General features: G+C 36.9%; 2 protein-coding genes across 3 annotated transcripts; both read right to left on the bottom strand.

The window, feature by feature from the left end:
• Positions 1–558: 558 nt before the first annotated feature.
• Positions 559–11,218, bottom strand: syt8 (synaptotagmin VIII). Of its 2 annotated transcripts, none has more exons than XM_087797776.1 (9): positions 11,096–11,218; positions 5,592–5,800; positions 5,298–5,464; positions 3,391–3,486; positions 3,107–3,274; positions 2,881–3,048; positions 2,267–2,384; positions 1,711–1,844; positions 559–1,545 (listed from the first exon to the last, which is right to left on the bottom strand). In XM_087797776.1, the coding sequence occupies exons 2-9, from the start codon at positions 5,746–5,748 to the stop codon at positions 1,315–1,317; spliced, it is 1,239 nt and encodes a 412-aa protein (XP_087653902.1). In that variant the 5' UTR covers positions 5,749–5,800; positions 11,096–11,218; the 3' UTR covers positions 559–1,314. The 2 variants fall into 2 exon arrangements, with proteins under 2 accessions (XP_087653902.1, XP_087653903.1); XM_087797777.1 differs by lacking the exon at positions 11,096–11,218 and adding an exon at positions 9,530–9,681.
• A 635-nt stretch (positions 11,219–11,853) lies between these two features.
• On the bottom strand, positions 11,854–18,437 carry dld (deltaD). The gene is made up of 14 exons (XM_087797725.1): positions 18,318–18,437; positions 17,039–17,114; positions 16,622–16,701; positions 15,907–15,975; positions 15,759–15,828; positions 14,874–14,974; positions 14,663–14,806; positions 14,105–14,206; positions 13,837–14,027; positions 13,590–13,760; positions 13,073–13,262; positions 12,852–12,989; positions 12,297–12,386; positions 11,854–12,213 (listed from the first exon to the last, which is right to left on the bottom strand). Exons 1-14 carry the CDS (start codon positions 18,354–18,356, stop codon positions 12,148–12,150), a joined length of 1,527 nt encoding a protein of 508 aa, XP_087653851.1. The 5' UTR covers positions 18,357–18,437; the 3' UTR covers positions 11,854–12,147.
• Between the last annotated feature and the right edge of the window lie 594 nt (positions 18,438–19,031).

Below are 19,031 nucleotides of genomic sequence, written 5' to 3'. Positions count from 1 at the left end.
TTCATCTTACTTGTTAATTAGAGAGTTCCACATATACACTTGTGTTACTGATCCAAACCTTGAGGAGGTCTGAGCACACTAGTGGTCTACATTGTTTCTTTTGGACATCTGATATAAGCTGATATATGTGAGGTCATTCGATTAGATAAGGGGTGGGCAAAATTTTAGAATGAACCCAGAGTCCTATAATTTGACTATTTGTACTAATGTAAATCATAATGGTGAAAACCATTATATAAAAGGTACTGGCCTTTAACAGGCAATAATGCATATAATTGTAATATCCTCTCATGAAACAACTACAGTTGTAAAATAACTGTTCAGTGGGAACACGCCACAGTTTCTCATGCTCATGCCCGGTCTAGAACAACTCACAGAAATATCTCCTTTTTTACCCTTTTACAAATTCCATTCATTTGTAAAAAAATATATTTCTAATCTATTTTTATTTGGCAATACATACTGTTTCCTTTAGGTTCAATGACAACATGTTCCTATTTATCCATAATACACTACAAACATTTTTGTGACCCCTACATTGAAAAAAAGCGCCATCCATAAAATAAACAGTTTATTTACTTTGACACTTCACAGATCATCAATGTTTTTTATGAGTCATTTTGGACTAATCCCTGTTGGACTCCACACTCAATTCTCCTGATGATGTGCGTCACACTGATGAACACTCGTCCTGATCTGTAGACCCGTATTTATTAACAGCATCGTTTATTTTCATTGTTTCTTCCTTTAAGGTGGGTAAGAATGATGATTATTATTTCATTTTTTTTGCTTCTGTTTTCAATTGTTACATAAACCATGGTAAATTAGTGGTGGGTCACAACATATCTCTCATATAACGCAGTATTGCGCTACGCATTGATGTAAAATGGTTTGAAATTGTGTAACAATTAATAGGGAATTGTCATAGTCTTGGAGCTTGACTAGAATCACTAAACATGACAGTCATGTACTGAAAAACAACTGCTCCGTCAGTGAGTTGGACCATATTCTATTTACAACCCCACATCTGGTCCAAACACGGTACAACAGTTTAAGATTGAGACATGATTTAAACGTGATGATTATCCATGTGTGCCTGCGACCTGTTACTGATAAACTCAATCCCCTGCTGCCCTGGCATACTGGGAATCTGTGGCTAAAATTAAGTGATTAGATGACACGGCGTATTATTTATAGTAAAAAGTGAGATATTTAGAATAAATATACATCAATTGCTTGACTTGTTAATTAAGTTAAAATGGCCTGATATCTGAGGATTCATTGAAAGTTCTTCATGAATTTTATTGCGGCGTCCTAATGCCGGATTTTGCCAGGAACTTTTTTCTTCAGCGTGATTGTGGTGTTGAATTGCTCTGGAGTCAACAGGCTGTGCCACTGTGCCACCGGCCGCCGAGGGTTGGACAACATGTCGGCCCAGTGCCTCAGCTGGTTACCGGAGGCATCAGAGCCCAGGAAGATCTTCCCCATGGTGTCATTCCGGGTCATGGCATCGTGATCCCAGACAGAGATGACCAGGTTGACTCTCTTGAGGTCAGGAAGTGAACAAACAACATTGTTAAATGTAAGAACACTGGAACCAACAATAATTAAACCTTTAGTCCTATGTCAAGAATTTGACATGGGAAGGTATTTGAAAGTATTTTTCAAAGTATTGACATGGTAATTGAATGGAAATTAATTGAAACTCACCTGAATGATATCAAAGCTCACGTCGAAAGTAAACGACTCGTTGTAATAGGGATTTAGCGTTTTCTTTTTGATTGATGTTTTCCGTTTCTTCCACTTCCTCTTGTCCATCGCTAACTGCACTTTCACATATGGATCTAGACAAATGTTCATAGACAAGTCAATGCATTTATTTGAAATGTTGTTGTTGTACAGTACATCATTAATAATTTCCTCGTCATTGCGAGTTTCTTTATTCTATATCAAAGATTTGACATGCTCAATTAAACTATGTACATTAATGTGGTCAGGATTTACAAATCAAACCAAATGAACATATACTAGCTGATGGATAGATAAAACCCTTACAAACTGGTGAAGATATATTGTATACAGTAGGTTTAACTAACATGGCATGAAAATTGCACAACACACACAAAAACAATGTAAAGGCTAAACACAATTTGACCATCTAAACTAATGTTTTCGAAGATGACTTTCTCACCATTCACTGGTTTCCCGTGTTTTGTGTAGTTGTGTTTTAGGAAAAAATCTCATCTTTGTTTTTCCTTTCACTCACCTGAGGTTCCTCCGATATCCATGCTCTTCAGGTTCTTGGCCTCCAGGATCACCACCGTCAGTTTGCTGTTGACTGGAACGTAGCGTAGAGAGAAGCAGATCTCACCGAGGTTCTCCTCCTGTTACGAAAAAATTAACACTTTCAACAATGTTCATCACCTGCACCAGTGCTGCATTGTAACTATGTTTACTATAATAAAATAAAAAAACGGCTAAATCTAAAATTGCAGTCAAGACATGAACATGATAATCCAGCTTTTTCAATACGTTTCACCCTCTCACATTTCTACATAATATTTACTTGGGAACCTGTATGAATTACCGTATGTTTGCAGATGAAAAATATGTTATATCTGAGTTTACATTTAATTATGCTCAAATTGGGCTTTTGTGTGACACTTGAGTTGTTGTCTGTGACAATCTTCAGGTATTTCAGGCCTTTTGACGTCTGGCAATTCCTCCTCCGCCAGATGAACTAGCTAGTGATGATCAGACTCTTTCCGGGTCTCTTTTTTGCCAATAAATCTCCTCTTTCTCTTTCCTTCGATATCTAAACTCCTGAAGGTCGTTGGTTTTATTCACTGGCGATGATGTCACAGAGACGGTGGTACTGACCTCAAACTTGTCGGGTTCAGACAGATCCTGCCACTCCTCGCTTACATGGTTCATGTCTTTCTCGGCCAACGGCAGCCTTATTTCTCCGATCATTTCATGTTTGGAAAACCTATTGAAGTCATAAACCTGCATCACAACGGATGAGTTTGCCAGAGACGCTTTCGGGACCTAAATCGGGACAAACCATTAGTAAACTACCCAAACAGCAACAGAATCAAATCTTTACCTGAAAGTTGAATTTTTCATTAAAGACAGGCGTCAGAGTGTTTCTGAGAACCTTGGTCTCGTAGGTTTTACATTTATCAGGAATGATGTAAACTTTGACGTATGGGTCAGAACTTCCTCCCATGTCCATGGCCAACAGGCTCTCGGCCTGTTTGATGCCTACGATGAGCTGGAACGTGGAGGAATAGTTCACCGTCAGTAAATAAACGCATTTGTGGCTTTTAATGCAGGTCAGAATACGATTGCATGTCTACCACTCTGTCACCTGGATAAAGACTGCTTCACCTCTGATTGTGGTGCATTATAATCCAGAGAGTAGAGAAGTTTTCCTCTGTGTTTCTTCGTCGCACCATAATCCACATCTGACACATTTGGTTGAACCTTGTAAGGAAGAACATGGTGTTATTCATAAATTAATGTGGGAGCGTAAAGTTATGCCTTTGAAACTATTTATAAATCCACAAAATACTTTTTAACAAACTTGCTACAACCAAATTATGAGTTTCAACATGAAGGTGAAAAGTGATAAATTTAATATCCCAATTTAAAATATTTTGGATTTTAAAAAATACATATTCTGTGGATAGTTGATAAATTCCAAAAAGGAATGAATAAGGTAACTTAAATTAAGGTAAATTGTATTAAATGTTCATTTGCAAAAACTCCCAACATTTAAGTACTGCAAATCAGGTAAATTATTACAAGCAACTACAACCATCAGTCAAAAAACTTATTTTTTATATTTTATATTTTTTATATTTTTAGAATTTATATCACCTTGGGAAAGTTGACGGGCAGAGATTGTGTTGGAATTTTTTGGTTTTTCTTAAATTGTAGGATTCATTTACAAGAAATCAATGTTCAGATGATCAGGATGGCTATATCTGTTAAATATAATGAACTTAAGCACTTAGGCACTAGAGGCAGGGGCGGACTGGCGTACGGGGCTATCAGGGATTTCCCCGGTGGGCCGGTGGGTTTTTGGAACTTGGTGATACTTGGTGAAAATTAGCAAACATAGTTAAGCTTTGGATAACGTTTTATCTAAACACTTACCGACTGGATGTTTCCTGTTTTATCAACCTGCCTATGCAAAAATGCAATCGTCAGGGGTCTTATCTGGGAAATGGCACATACACTTGTACAAATGAAATGGAAATCTTAATTCAGCAATTCAGCTTTAGTGCATTTATAGCTACTTCAGCAAGTGAAGAGAAGCTTCATAAACGTGCAAAGGGCATTTTTCCGCAAAGATCGTTTAAACAGGATATGGCTATCATACGATAAGGACACAGGAGCACTCTTTTGTTTTTTTTGCATGGCTTATACTAATCCTAGGGATAGCAGCTCCTTCATCACTGGCATGACCAACTTAACACACATTTACCTTAGAGTCGATGAGCAAATTGATATTCACCGAAATTCTGCCGAGGCATACTTCCTAAGGTGCATGCTACTTTATGGTTCAGTTTAATGTTTACTATATGATTTAGGTACAAAACAACGTCAAATTCTTTTCATCAATGTACAGGCTTGATAGCCTCCCGCACAACCCATAAAGTGGGCCGGTCTGTCAATGACTCCCGGGCCACTTCACCGTCCCAGTCCGCCCTTGACTAGAGGGATTAATAAAGTCAATCTAATCTAAACATGTAGAATTACTAATATTGTGAATATTTTTGACAGCACATGCACATAACCACTATTGGAAAGTGCAGTTTCAACATGGCTAAGGCGGAAGAGTATCCGGTTGGCTGATGAAATAAACATCAAGATCATTGTTACATTTGAATACAAAAGAAAAGAACATGTGGTTAGTTGGGGCAAGTCGGCTAACAAATTTGACTCTGTTACGCCGATTCAGTGAGATGCGACAAAGTAAACTTCTTTAGAACTATTTGAAGATTATTTTAATAGGATTTATGAGCCAAATAATGAATTCAATTACCTTGACTCAAGTGGTAATTACAATACCATAAAAACAATGTCAAAATTAATTTGACATTTAAGGTAAGGTGAAAGGTAAGGTAAAACTTTATTGATCCCTCAGGAGGTCTCCTTCGGGAAATTGTTGTCATTTATGATGAATTGATTCTTAATCGTATCAGATATCAATGTATAGTGACAAGAAGAGCGTGGGTTCGTGATTTCTCAGCTCAGTGGTCAGTCATGCTGTAAGAACTGTCACTCACCAGTGCTGTGGTGGTCTTTGCGTTCAATCCTTTGAGGTCAAGATTTGAGTCCGTTTTCTTCCTCTTCCTCTCATTCTTGCAGCAGCATTTGCGGCAGACACAGATGCAGACAATGAGTACCAGCAGTCCACCGACTGCAGCGATGGTGTAGATAGCCCAGCGTGGCACTGAGGGTTCAGACATGTCCAGATTTGAACAGTTAGATTCAGGGGGATTTTTTACCAAATGGTTTTAAAGGTCATTACAGGGCCTGGGTTGTGTATTGTTAGCAGGAAATATGGATACATGACTTACAGGGGAGATCGTCTATTAAATTATTAATAATGCCCACAGCAGCCCCTGCAAAATGGTTGCCGGTTGTGTTGGAAGATGAGGTGGAGGTAGCAACCGTTGTGCGCCTCATGGCTAGGGGCTTCTTGGTGGTAGCCTTCATGGCCGCTCGTGGTTTCATGGTAGGATGAGATGAGTTGGATGAAGTTTGGGGATTAACTGAAAAAAGAAATCTGGAAGCACAATAGAGAAGATTACTGACGATAATATGATCTGTGACAGTTAACAAAAGCCATCCCTTATTAATGGGGACCATTTGCTTTTGTGTCCCAGTCTAGAGAGTGATGTCAGGATGACAAAACTCACTAGTACCAGTACCAGACAGTACCAGTGTAATAACTACACCATTTTTGATAGAAATTATATTCAGTCAATCCTTCCTGAGTCAGGATGACTATAGTGTATAATGACGCACCACAGGGAGCAACAACACTCTGCTGACATGCCTGAGGGATCTGTGTGCGCTGCTCTCCGCCAAGAACAACTTTATCTCTCGACCTGAACAAGAAAGTCTTCACTTACTTGTCAGGTTAGAGTTCACCATAACCCTGACCCTTTATGTGCTGAACCAAATCTCACATACTTTATATTTTCTCATGTTTTTTAACGTTTGATTTTAATGTTATAACTCATTATTATTTTAACTTAATGTTTTTGTTTTTTTGATGTCCAAACATTTGATTTTGTCTATAGCTATTGTTTGGAAAAGCGCTGACATGGTACTCTGGTCAAGCTATCCGTCACTCTGTTTTTTCTGTCATGAGCCGCACAATCTGGAGTGTTCTCGCAGAATTTCAAATGAAAAGCATTGCATTAGAACAATGCTCCGTCTGTCTTGTAACCATTCAAAAATCACGATTATACTCTCTGCTGTTTGTAGACATTCATTTTTGCTTTGAAACAAATTAAAATGTTCACCTTGTAAATATGTTTCAGATAATTTGTCATTCTCAAAGAAGACATCTTAATGATGCTTTAAATCAAAAAGTATCCCTAGTTACAATAAATGACTCCCCAAGATCTTGTCTGGAGCATATGGACTACCATTTAATGTCAGATGTCCATACAGATCAAATAAAGCACAATAAGACTGTGTGAAAATCAAAATGGAATAGACATGCGTTGCTTGCTAGAGGTCTATCTCACAACACAAAGACAGACAACTGCACACACACACACTTATAGTTTCATTTAATTGTATGAGCAAATACAATCAGGTAAGGTTTTTACTCCTCAAATATTTCCTTAAAAAAAAAAGATACCACTGACATGATATTGAAAAAAATTGCAGCTACAGTAGGATTGACGGTTTGAAGTGTAAAGATAAGATAAGACGATTAACACGCTGTGATACATTTATGGGATGATATTGAAGGCATGTCAATGTAAAAACCAAAATATTTCTATATATTATATATATTATATATATTACACTAGGCCGTTTTCTTTTCATTCTACACAACATGTTTACATGCATTTACTGGACTAACCTGTTAAGCACGTGACAAGTATCATTGTATGTCTGTTAAAAGAATATTAGTATTTGCACAAACATTGTTTTGAACGTGTTGATAAGTTACATGACCTAGATTTACACTGGGAAACAAGTTGGCAGATCAAATAGAAAAGCATCTCAGATATGGTTTAGGCATTCCCGCCTGCAGTTAATACAATACTCGGACAATACTCATACTGGTGACGGTAGAATAATTCTGAGCCACTCTAGTAAAAGAACTCCGAATTCCTTAAAAACTCTTCATTGGCTGCCAGTTTCTTTCAGGATCCATTTTAAAAATCTGCTTTTACTTTCAGAGCTTTTCCTTCCAGGCTGTTGCTCCTAAGCTTTGAAACGATCTTCTTCTCCAACTTCGTTTGGTGGAGTCTACTGACTCCTTCAAGATACATCTTTTTATTTGTACAGGCTTTCTCTTAAATTCTTGGGGCTGCTGTGTTTGTATCTATGTTTTCTTGACCTTTTAAAGTATGTATTTTAACTGTGTATTGTTTCAATTGTTTAAGCGCTTTGTGACCCTGGTCTGAGAAAGGCTATCTACAAATAATGACTTGCTTACTTACTTACTTACTTACTTACTCTTTACCACCACTGCTGCTAATGCAAACCATTCAATGAAAACTGGACACTTAAAGCAGGTCACAGTTCAAATAATCTACAAAACCAGGGGTAAAAAATACAACTTTAGTAAAGAAAACCAACCTGAGAATTAAGTTAAACCACTATTTTAATAATAAGATTGTACGTGACTGAGATGCATTAGTTTTACTATAAAGACACTGTGTACCGAAAGTGTGTATGGACAACATTTAAAAAAACAAAGCATGTTTGATTGCTGTCCTCCCAGCTAAAAGAGCTCATGATTAAAAAAGCAAACAATGCCAAAAATTCCTCCGCCCTCGACCTTCTTAGTTTACCGCTTCTGATGTATGTACATAGAACATTTTCATTCCGGCTTCTGATGAAGAAACTTAACATGTATTCCTTATGTATTTATTGCGCGTGTGGAGTTAGAGTTCACGATAAATCGAAGAGGGAAAAGGCGGACTCAAACACATTTGTTTTCGGTCCAGGGGGGTCACCTTGACCCAGAGATAACACAAGGCTTGAGTGACAGAATCCCAATCGTATCAACGTCGCAGTTGAAAGCAGACTATTGTTTTATTCAAAGAGATTGGTGTTAACATTAATGTATGAAAAATGCATGGGAGAAAAATACTTTACTGGTTACTACATTTTAGGTAACTAAATCAGATTACTTTTTACCATGGCAGCCTGAAACGCTCCCTTTCGCCCTAGAAGTTCTAGTAATAACACTCTAATTAACACTCACTACTACAGTACTATAGTAGTTCTACATACATTCGCTTTCCATTGGAGTTGTAATTCGGGATTATCTATGAATGTATTTAACTATTTGTTAGGTATTGCATGAAAATATTCATTTAAAATGTAAAATAGAGGAATTTGACCAATGAGTGTAGTAACACTATGAATAGGTTCCTTATAAGTGACTTCATTTTAGTGTCCATCAAAGTTACTTTAAAGGAGTTGTGAAGACAAAATAATGCTGGTCAATGACAAAATTAATCAAGAATCAATTTGAAGTTACACCAGAAAAAAGGATGAAGAAAGGAGTACAGTTTTATCTTGGTCGCTCTAATTGTACTAGACTGCAAACTACTAACTTTTGTTTCAAGTACAAAATATCTGATTAATTTTATTTTAGATTTTCTTTTGCACTTCTGGAAATGAAGATTTTCTGATTCTGACACAAGACAAACACAAAATAGAACCCATTTCTGCCCTTTTAGGTGGATGTAGGTCATCAGTTTGTCAAACATGACAATTTTTACTTTTAACAGGACCTAGACGCTTGTGAGGGCGGATGACCATATTTGTGAATAAGGATCTTACATGTAATCAAATTTATTATAACAAAAACTGATGACTCGACAGAGTGAAAACTGTAACAGTCAGCACAGTGTACTGAACACCAGAATGTAAGAAGCGTTACTCTACGAGATCTAGAAAATAAACGACAGTAGTTCACACTTTAACATAAATCTACTATGGGTTCAAAACTAAAACATAGTCTTGAAAGCATTTCAAATGTGTATTTATAAATGACTGTTCATGACTTACATTGATTAAATAATGTACACCGGATAAAATTAAAATAACAAAGAATTTACAACTTCAGAACCAGCCATAGACAAATAATGTGAATAGTTTATATGAATAGTTTAAATGATGAATTCATAGATACAAATTGTTATTTTTATAAATGATAACAGCATCAAGTATTATAAAACAAAAACACTTTAAGAAAGGTTTAATTCTATGTATTTAAGCCAACCCAAAGAAAATAAAGACAACGTATACTCACTAACAAACGGCTACAAAAAGTCCTCCGTCCAAGCTTCTGCTTCAATCCCAGACATAACTTCTTACAGGAAATCTTTTGATGAGGAAGGAAACTGTGGCAGTGCACGACTTTTACCTACAACAAGCTCATTATGGGGAGGAAACCAACCCTCCCTTCTTCTACATCACCACAAACTACATCTACAAAGACTACATAATCCCATCAGCTGCAATTCAGGAGCATTAGGTCAAACAAAGTTTATATTGTAACACAAACAGATCTGCCCACAAAACTACACACTAGACGAACGAGACAGATGACCTTTAATACACTTAACGAAGGCTAATCCTAACATGTTTGGCCCAAGACGTATAGTAAAGCCAGGCAGACCACAGAGAAATGTGTTTTTTTTCTCAGCTGAAAAATCTATACATGATGAAAACTATCAAAGACATCAATGTGTGATTAGAACAAGAACATTACGTCTTCACTAACTCCAGGAAGTCACAATTCACTTCCACTTTGGTGCTTCTTATTAGTACTATCGGCATTTGTTTTGCCAATGTGTCCGCCACAAGCACATTTTTGAAGTACATTTAGATGTTTATTATAGACGTACCTAGGAAAATAAAGTTGATCTTATTTTTTTTTATCTCAGCAGTAGATATATATATACAATAATTACAGCGTATTTAAAGAATTCATGTTCAAATAAATGTTAATGAAATAATGATATTAAGAAGTGCAATGCAGCATAAAACACCTGCTATATCTCCAACATAGTTCTGACGATGTTTTTAGATTTTAACATGATTTCTGAATGTATATTCACTGTGTGTATAAAAGATTGTACTCCAAACAAAAGGCTGTGGACACGAAGTGGGCCACAAAATGTTCAGGCATGAGGTTCAGAAGTTCAGTGTAAATTGAAATAAATAATTGATGAGATCATTTTTAAAAAGAAGAAAAACAATAGATACTGAACAAACCATCAGTTTACAGTATATCAGGTGATTTTAACAACAAAAGTGAGTTCATCAATCATGTTGGGAAGAGCTGCTCCACCTTCCAACCATAAATACAACACTTTTTTTTTGCTACTATTTTTATGACTAGAAGTATTTTCTACATCCACAAAAGACCCATTTATCTCTATTATTGTTCTCAAATCTGTCTAAATCCGAGTACGTGAGATCCTTTGCCGAGAGAACCCATCCCAAGTAAGTTCTTATTTGCTTTACATATATTTGAAGTATAAAAAACAGGTTTGGGTTCCAGTAATAATAAATTCTAGCTTGAACAAAACTTGAAATGAAGATATTAAAAAGGTTGGTTTTCCAGAACATTTTTAGCAAACAGTAAAGTTTTAGACCAACTTGTTATATTGAAATTTTGTTGCCTTACTGAAAACATGCAACCTTTAAGAATACTATGTGTTGAAGTAAATACATTCTCAAATAAAGAACACATGGTAAACAGGAAGTAGAATAATAAGCAAACGGTTGTTATTAATGTAAATGTTATCAGTTTTGCTTTTTCCAGTGAAATCAGGGAAACACTTAGAAAAGCAGGCCAGAAATGAATTACCTTAGTGTAGCGTTCTTCACCAGAAGCCTTGGTTATCACATGTTCACTACATGTTTTCTACACAAGTCAAAAGTTAGGTCTTTGGTAGCAGGACGAGTTCCTCGTTTTCCACTGGTGCGCCACACCTGCTGAACACACATTCCAACAGAGGTGGAGCCTTGGACTTTCCAATATTGGATTACACTTAAATAACATTCCAGTTCTGCTGGAGGCCGTTACCCAAGTCTGTTTGTGCGCATTCAACACGCAGTGGTGGAAGGGTAACTGATGTAAAAAAAAAAAAAGTATTATTATTTATTTTAAATGTTGAAGTTTTCTTCTCTAAGATGCAGTAAGTGTCATATCATGCCAATGTTGTGAAGTTATTACTTAATAAAGTTCTCCCATAGCTGAAATCTCAGCGAACAAGAGGTTACGAGAGCGAAGACTATAATTACTTTATAATGTGATTCACTCCTTTATCCAACTTTAGTCAAACCTTGATGTTTGACCAATAACTGCAGAGTGGGTATGGTTATACTAAACAGTAAAAATGTTATCTCCAGAAATAAAGCCTTTTCAGTGGGCGGGGCTTAAGCTCATTTTTTAATGTTAATATTTCAATGAAAGAGTTTTTTTTACAAACGGACACATACTGATGAGTACAATAGAGGTCTAAGATCAATTTAAGAGACTTAAATAAACACAACAGTCCCCCTTTAAAGTTATTTCCATCAACTGTTTACAGGTTGAAGGTCACTCATGAATCAGAAATCAAATGAGTTATACAAAATGTTTATTTTCTTTTCTACAATATGTTGGAAGGGGTTCCCAGATCCAGTTATCATCAACATCTTATGTAAAATAATACAGGTCAACTTTTTTGTCGACTAAGAATCAAGCCACAAGTCCACATAACTGGTTATCCTTTAGTCATAAACCCACTTTTATTCTTTATTGAGACATTTAAATAACATGAACTAAATCTGGATTTGGATGATTGGTTGAAGGTTTCCACGATGACAAACTTCCTGTTTTTTTCTTCATCGTGTACAATGGAGTTGCAACTATTTCTAGAAGTTGATGGCTTTTCCGAAAGAGGCTGCCAGGTTGGCTTCTCTGAAGGCCTCGGACACCGTCTGAAGAAAGATCCACAAAAAGGTTAGTGGCTGAATTCAAGTCGAGCGTCATCAGGGTTGACAAGCATCATCCCAGCACTTACAGGGTGAGCGTGGCACACTCTGGCAATGTCCTCACAGGAGGCACCGTACTCCATTGCCAAGGCAGCTTCGTTGATCATCTCTCCTGCCCCCTGTTAGTGAAATAAGTCGTTATAATATGATGTTACAATGCAAGATTGAATATATTGGTTTCTAGCTTCCCCAGAGTTAGCTACAGTAAATGCCATATCATGGAACCTCTGCGAAGTTGAAGAGTAGGCATGATCATTTGTTTACTAGGCAAGAGAGTCTTTTTTGGTCAGTTTCTTGTTATACAATTCTATAACTTCATCCACTGCTGTAGATCAATTTAGTTGTCTGGTGGACAATTACAAACATTTGTCCAGACAAAATGTCACATGGCATAAAAATGCAGCTACTGAGGACTGATTGAGATTTAAGGCCAAAGAATTTAACAAAGTGCTCATTTTAACTTGCTCACCCCTGCAGTTACACAAGGTCATACACAAAATCTCAGTCGATCCTCTTATTCATGACACAAGGCAGTTCAACTAAAAAATAAAAGGGAAAAGACTCATGAGAACGGAAGGACTTACGGTTCCCAAGATGTGCGCTCCCATCATTCTGTCGGTCTCCTTGTGGCTCAGAATCTTCACCAAACCATCAGTGTCTGCGTTGGTTTTAGCCCGGCTGTTAGCCGCAAAGGGGAACTTGCCAACTTTGTAGGAGACACCCTGATGAAACCAGGAAACGTAACATGATTCAAGGAAATCCCTCGATATTGCAGCCCGGCTTCTATTAAATTTGCTCCTCTCACCTCCTCTTTCAGCTGCTCCTCTGTTTTACCCACCCAGGCTACTTCAGGGTGTGTGTAGATGACGGAGGGAACACAGTTGTAGTCGATGTGCACGGCACCACCAGCCATGCCTTCCACACAAATGATGCCCTCATCCTCTGCCTTGTGGGCCAACATTGGACCGGCCACCACGTCACCAATGGCATGGATGCTGAAAATACACAGGAAACATTTCCTCCATAACAAAACCAATGTAGATCTAATAAACAAAGATGCCTAAATATTCACTAATTCTCACTAAAATCAATTTATAGTCAACTCTTGTGCATGAATCTTATAATCTTTTAGCTTTCCTCATCAGAGGCTATCACAGCTTCTTCAACCAACAACAAAGTTCTTAACCCTTGCGTTATCTTAGGGTCAAGGTGACCCAAAAACAAATATTATCGTTTTATCCATCGTGTCGTCTCTGTTAAACTCTACATCATCAAATGTATCCTCCTCAGTCATGAGTTGTGGTAAATGACATACTAAATACCTGGGAACTTTGGTCTGGAAACGATTGTTAACAGGGATGCGACCTCTGTTGTCAAGCTCAATACCAACAGAGTCCAGGCCCAGGTTCTGTGTGAAAGGTCGTCTGCCGATACAGACGAGCAGCACGTCACATGTCAGGGTGTCATTTTTTCCTCCAGCTGCTGCCTCCACCCTGGAACACAAACAGTAAAGCGTCAAATGCATCAAATCTCTAAATAAGATATAAATGTGATGGAAGCTTCACTCACGCCACATCAATCTTCCCATCAGGCCTTTTGGTGGCTCCTAGGACTTTAGTGCCAAGTTTAAACTTCAGCCCTTGTTTCTGCAGAATACGCTGGAAATTCTTGGAGATTTCCATATCAATGCCCATCCCACCGACATGGCCCAGAAACTCGACTGCTGTGACCTTAGATCCCAGTCTCTGCCACACTGACCCCTGTGAATTATACCGAGCATGTTTCTTCATTTTCATCTCAATACAATTTTAACTCACATCTTTCAAAAAGCACTTACCAGCTCAACTCCGATGACGCCTGCACCAATCACTATCAGCTCTTCAGGAACCTTCTTCAAGGACAGAGCTCCAGTAGACGATACCACGCTTTCTTCATCAATCTATAAAAAAAAAACATTTAGACAGCCATTAAAGCAGGCTCACAGTTGTGAGGGTTTGATTTGTACATTTAACATTAACACTAGACATCATTCTGGCCATTTTGAAAGATTCAGAAATAGCATACATTTCCTGACCATGTTGTGGGGAAACTGTCAGTGGAAGGAAGTGTAGTACTTGGCCATGGCCAGCCGTCTTTCCCTTATCCCAGACTCACACCAACATGAGTACTCAGAGGACTCGAAAATGACTTCATAATGGACACATGTGCACCAACACATCCCTCCACAAAGAGAGTCTGGTTCATTGTTTTGTACGCCATGAATCAAGAGAGATTCATTTTGAAGGTCCACAGTCAATAATTTCTTTTTCTACTTAAGCGCCAGCAATGGCAATGAAAGTGTACCAGGAAATGCACACATTTAAATCAATACAATCATTTGACCTCAAACATTTACCTGAATACCCGGGAATGGTGTGACCTCAGAGCCTGTAGCAATCAAAATGTTCTTTGTGTTGATGACTTGCTCGCTGCCATCTGCTGCTGTAGCAGTAACCTGGTTCTTTCCACTTACTCTTCCAAACCCGTTGACGTGCGTTACCTTAGAAATGATAATCAGTGTTAACAATCAACATTTGCAGTGGAAAACAGCAAAACAAGAGTCTGACTTTGTTCTGTTTGAATAGATGTGCAATTCCTCCTGTTAGTGCTTTTACTGCTCCGCTCTTCTGCGCCATCATCTTTTCCAAGTTCAATGAGAGGCCTGAAACTAAGGGAAACTTCAGTTAGCGTGGATTTATTACAGACATTGTTGTAAAATATGATTATTAAGTAATTAGTTTATTTTTTAATTACAGAATTCTAGAATCATACCACATCTGCATGTTGTGCAATTTGAATATTTAGTCATCCACTACTGAAAAGTAATCAAACATTGATAATACATCAACAAGAACACTCTTATTACTAGAAGGATTAATAAGTCCAAGTAGTACAAACTTGTTAAGGACAATGCACCTATTCTCCTTAACTTCAATGTTAACTATTAAAACCAATTTGCATCATGACACTAGTTTTTCAGGTTAGTGATGAGCTGTGTTTTGATACGTGTTGACCATTGGTCTGAAACTAAAAATATTTCATACTTTGTTGTTAAATGTTTTATGCTCTTTTGTGCAATTTAGCCCATTTTAGTCCAATTGTATTTAAAAACACACGTTTGCGAAGCCTGGTGTAGACACACATTGGTCCCTCAAAATGTCTACTGAAGTTAAATTAAATCATGGTTTTCAAATGCATCCACATGCTTCAGTCACTCTGTCGATATTCAAAAAATAGTTTCTTTTGAGCAGAACTGTGAATTTTTATTAAATTAACAATTTTACCAGTTAAGCAGCCACATTAAGTAGAACCATAAGACTATACAGAGGGACACAACCTTTTTACCAAGTAAATGAAAAGTGTGAAAAAATGTTTGTTTTCATCAGTGTGGAAGAGAAGAAGCACTTGTTATCAACTGGTAATGAATGAGCATTCTCAGTTTTCTTTCTTACTTTCAATGCCCCTGCTTTCAAAGTCTTTGCCGTGAGCCAAGTGATAAAAGTATGAGTTGTTTAGCAGAGCCTGAAGAAAAAATGAATTTCAGATTCAATCATTGATTGGGCTTGGTTATTATTACTTAAATCAAAAATAAACATTAACCTTTGACGGGATACAGCCGACATTCAGACAGGTTCCGCCTAGTGTTACGTTCTTCTCAACACACACCGTCTGTAAAATAACAGAAATGATATACACACAGGATTACAAAGTATTTTGTCTCAACCTATGCTTCCATATGAAGAAAAACAATAGCTTTATATGTTGTTTGTCCCTGGTTCTCTTACCTTCCTACACATTAAAAAAAATTGGGATCTTTTAGGAATGAGGCATTATACCTTCAATATTTCTTTACTAAAACAGAAGTTAACCGCTTGTTTAGATTAAAGCTCATGTATCAGCTGACAGAAAAGTACACTCACTACGGCATGAATTTGCTCAGCATATCCTGTAAATCAACAATTGATTCAGATTTGAAGGAACGACCAAGGATTTTGACAAAATGCCTTAAAGGTGCGTGTCTGAAAACCATTCCATCATAAAAGGTCATAAACATCACATGCATCATATCATCAGCAGCTTCAGGTACGGGAGACCCTGTCATTTACCTACACTATATCCTTAAGATAAGGTTTTATACACATCTGTGTTTATTTGATCGGCATTATTGAATGTTTATAGTATCTATAGAACCAATTTCCCGAACGAGATCTCCGGAGAGATTAATCAAATTGATATATCAATCCATCTAGGATGTTTATGCTTTTTTTTTTATAGATTCATAGATTTAGCTACATTAATAACTGACACAATTTACCTTGAATCCAAGCTGTGCTGCCTTGATGGCTGCCACATAGCCCCCTGGCCCAGAGCCCACCACTGTAACATCTGCTTCGACTGCAAAAAAAGCACACCAAAAATATTGCTCGTTATACCACATATTGATATAAGATGATTTAATAGGATCTTGTAAAACGATAAGCTGTAGGCTTTAATAGAGCACAGCATTGTATTTAACAAATGGTGTTCAAGTTACTTATCAAGGCCCTTGGAAACAAACATTAATAGTGCGTTGAAAATGAACATGATAATAAATAAAGCTAATCTAAGTATGTTTTATGATGCTCCTTATACAACAAATTAATCTTATCAGAGAGCTGGTTGAAGTTCAAAAGAAGGTTAACAATGAAGAAAACTGATAACATTTCACCAAAAATCTTATTTCTCATCTTACTTGCTGCTTTATCGGCGTAGCTGCGCACAGACACAGAAGCAGGTCCATGGAGTTTGCAAGGGAGCTGGTGGCTCCGCTGAAAAAGAAAAACAGAGTCAAATATATTGTGGTTTATACAGATGACGACAGTGCAGAGAAATTAATATTAAAATGTTTTTTAATATATACACAAGCATTTTATAGTCAAACGGTTTCAAATTTGAAGAGAAAAAGTTTTCAGCCTGTAATATCATATACAGGGTATATACATATATGTTTGATCTATGTTCTTTGTCTGTATCTTTAGACTTAGATTGTGTCATCTTGTTCTTTCCCTTTATGTTCTTATTTTAATATATATATATATATATATATATATATATATATATATAACAGATTCACAGTTCGTTTGTTTTTAAATCCGATATTCCTGATATTACGAAACACCCAACTTCTGAGCGCTATGTTCTTTGATAAAATACTTATTATTATTATTAGGATTATTGTCAAATTAAAAAGTCTATGACTAGTTTCATAGAACGGTAACCAATCTACGTCGGCAACAATAAAACACGTTACATAACACATGCTAACAGCTAGCATGCTAACGTCAATTCATCAGCAAGAGCTTGGAAAGTACATAAACTTTCATCCAGCGACTTTTTAATGTCACTACACACGACTTAACGTTTAAGTTTTAATTTAAAACGTGACCTATATCTTCTCTATTTTTATCTGCGACACACTCTGCAACATATTATTTGCAGTGATGTCATGAAACTGTTTTGAGTTCTGGATCTACATTTATATCTAGAAACAACTTTATTGTTGACGATTATGAAACAATGCAAAGTAGCATTAGCCTAGTGTGAGGTGTGGTTTGACTGTCGTGTTTCCCTTTATGTAGCTGCTGGACGAGAGACATGTCATGATTATAAAGTGGATTTAAAGCAACAAACTGGTTCTAAATGATCTGACAGTAAACATCTTGGGGGTGAGGTTTACCAAACATGCTAGAGGACAGAACAGGGTGACGGCTTTATTGCTGCCTTAAATAGTTGAATACCAGACATAACAACACCTAATAAAATAAGTTAATTCCTTTTTATGTCTTCTATAGTCGTTCATTTTACAAACGGTGTCTTGTATTGTTTGTGTTATGTTCCATGTCAGCGGATACGTAGCAGAACTAGCTAGGCCTGCAGCTAAAGTCTAAACACTCTGAGACAGCCGCCACCATGAACGTCACACCACGACACAAACCCTCCTGTAAATGTGAGTAAGTGAACCATGTTCTCACCGAGGCCAGAGAACGATATAATGGTGTCCAGCTCTGCATCTTTGTCTCGTCCCTTCGCTGCTCAGTTCACCTCCAACAGGCCGTGCAGCCAAGGACTCTGTCAGTGCGCACGACTGTGTCGCTCAAATGTGACGTCATCACAATTAAAGCCGACGTAGCTCCAATTTTCCTAAAACATTTTTTCGCTATTATTTATTTTATTAGTATAACAGAGAAGGAACTGTAACATGCTTCCAGTGTTGTTACTCTTTTCTTACATTCAAGCCTACGGTAATCAAAATACACCTTTTTATTTTATTTCCCATTAATCTTAATTAAGATTAGGTTATAGCGAATATCGCGGGAAAATAACGATCGTAATCAATCAAGTTGTATTTAGCACAGCGTTAAGCAAGTGTTTTTTACCTCTTCAAATCTCAGATGTCACATTTTTTTTTATTTTACCTCTTCAAAACTACAACATTGAAATAATTTTCTTTTTTTTTTTTACCTCTTCAAAACTACAACATAAAATATAAATATTGTTTACCTCTTCAAAACTACAACATTAAAATAGAAATATGTTTAACCTCTTCAAAACTACAACATTAAAATATAAATATTTTGTATCTCTTCAAAACTACAACATTAAAATATAAATATTTTTTACCTCTTCAAAACTCAGACGTTAATTTTTTTTTTCCTCTTCAAAACTACAACATTAATTTTTTTTAC

This window comes from Callionymus lyra, chromosome 8 (genome assembly GCF_982586985.1).
Source record: "Callionymus lyra chromosome 8, fCalLyr1.hap1.1, whole genome shotgun sequence".
Classification (NCBI taxonomy): Eukaryota; Metazoa; Chordata; class Actinopteri; order Syngnathiformes; family Callionymidae; genus Callionymus; species Callionymus lyra.
The sequence above is the reverse complement of the archived record's forward strand: the minus strand, read 5'-3'. Positions and strand labels throughout refer to the sequence as shown.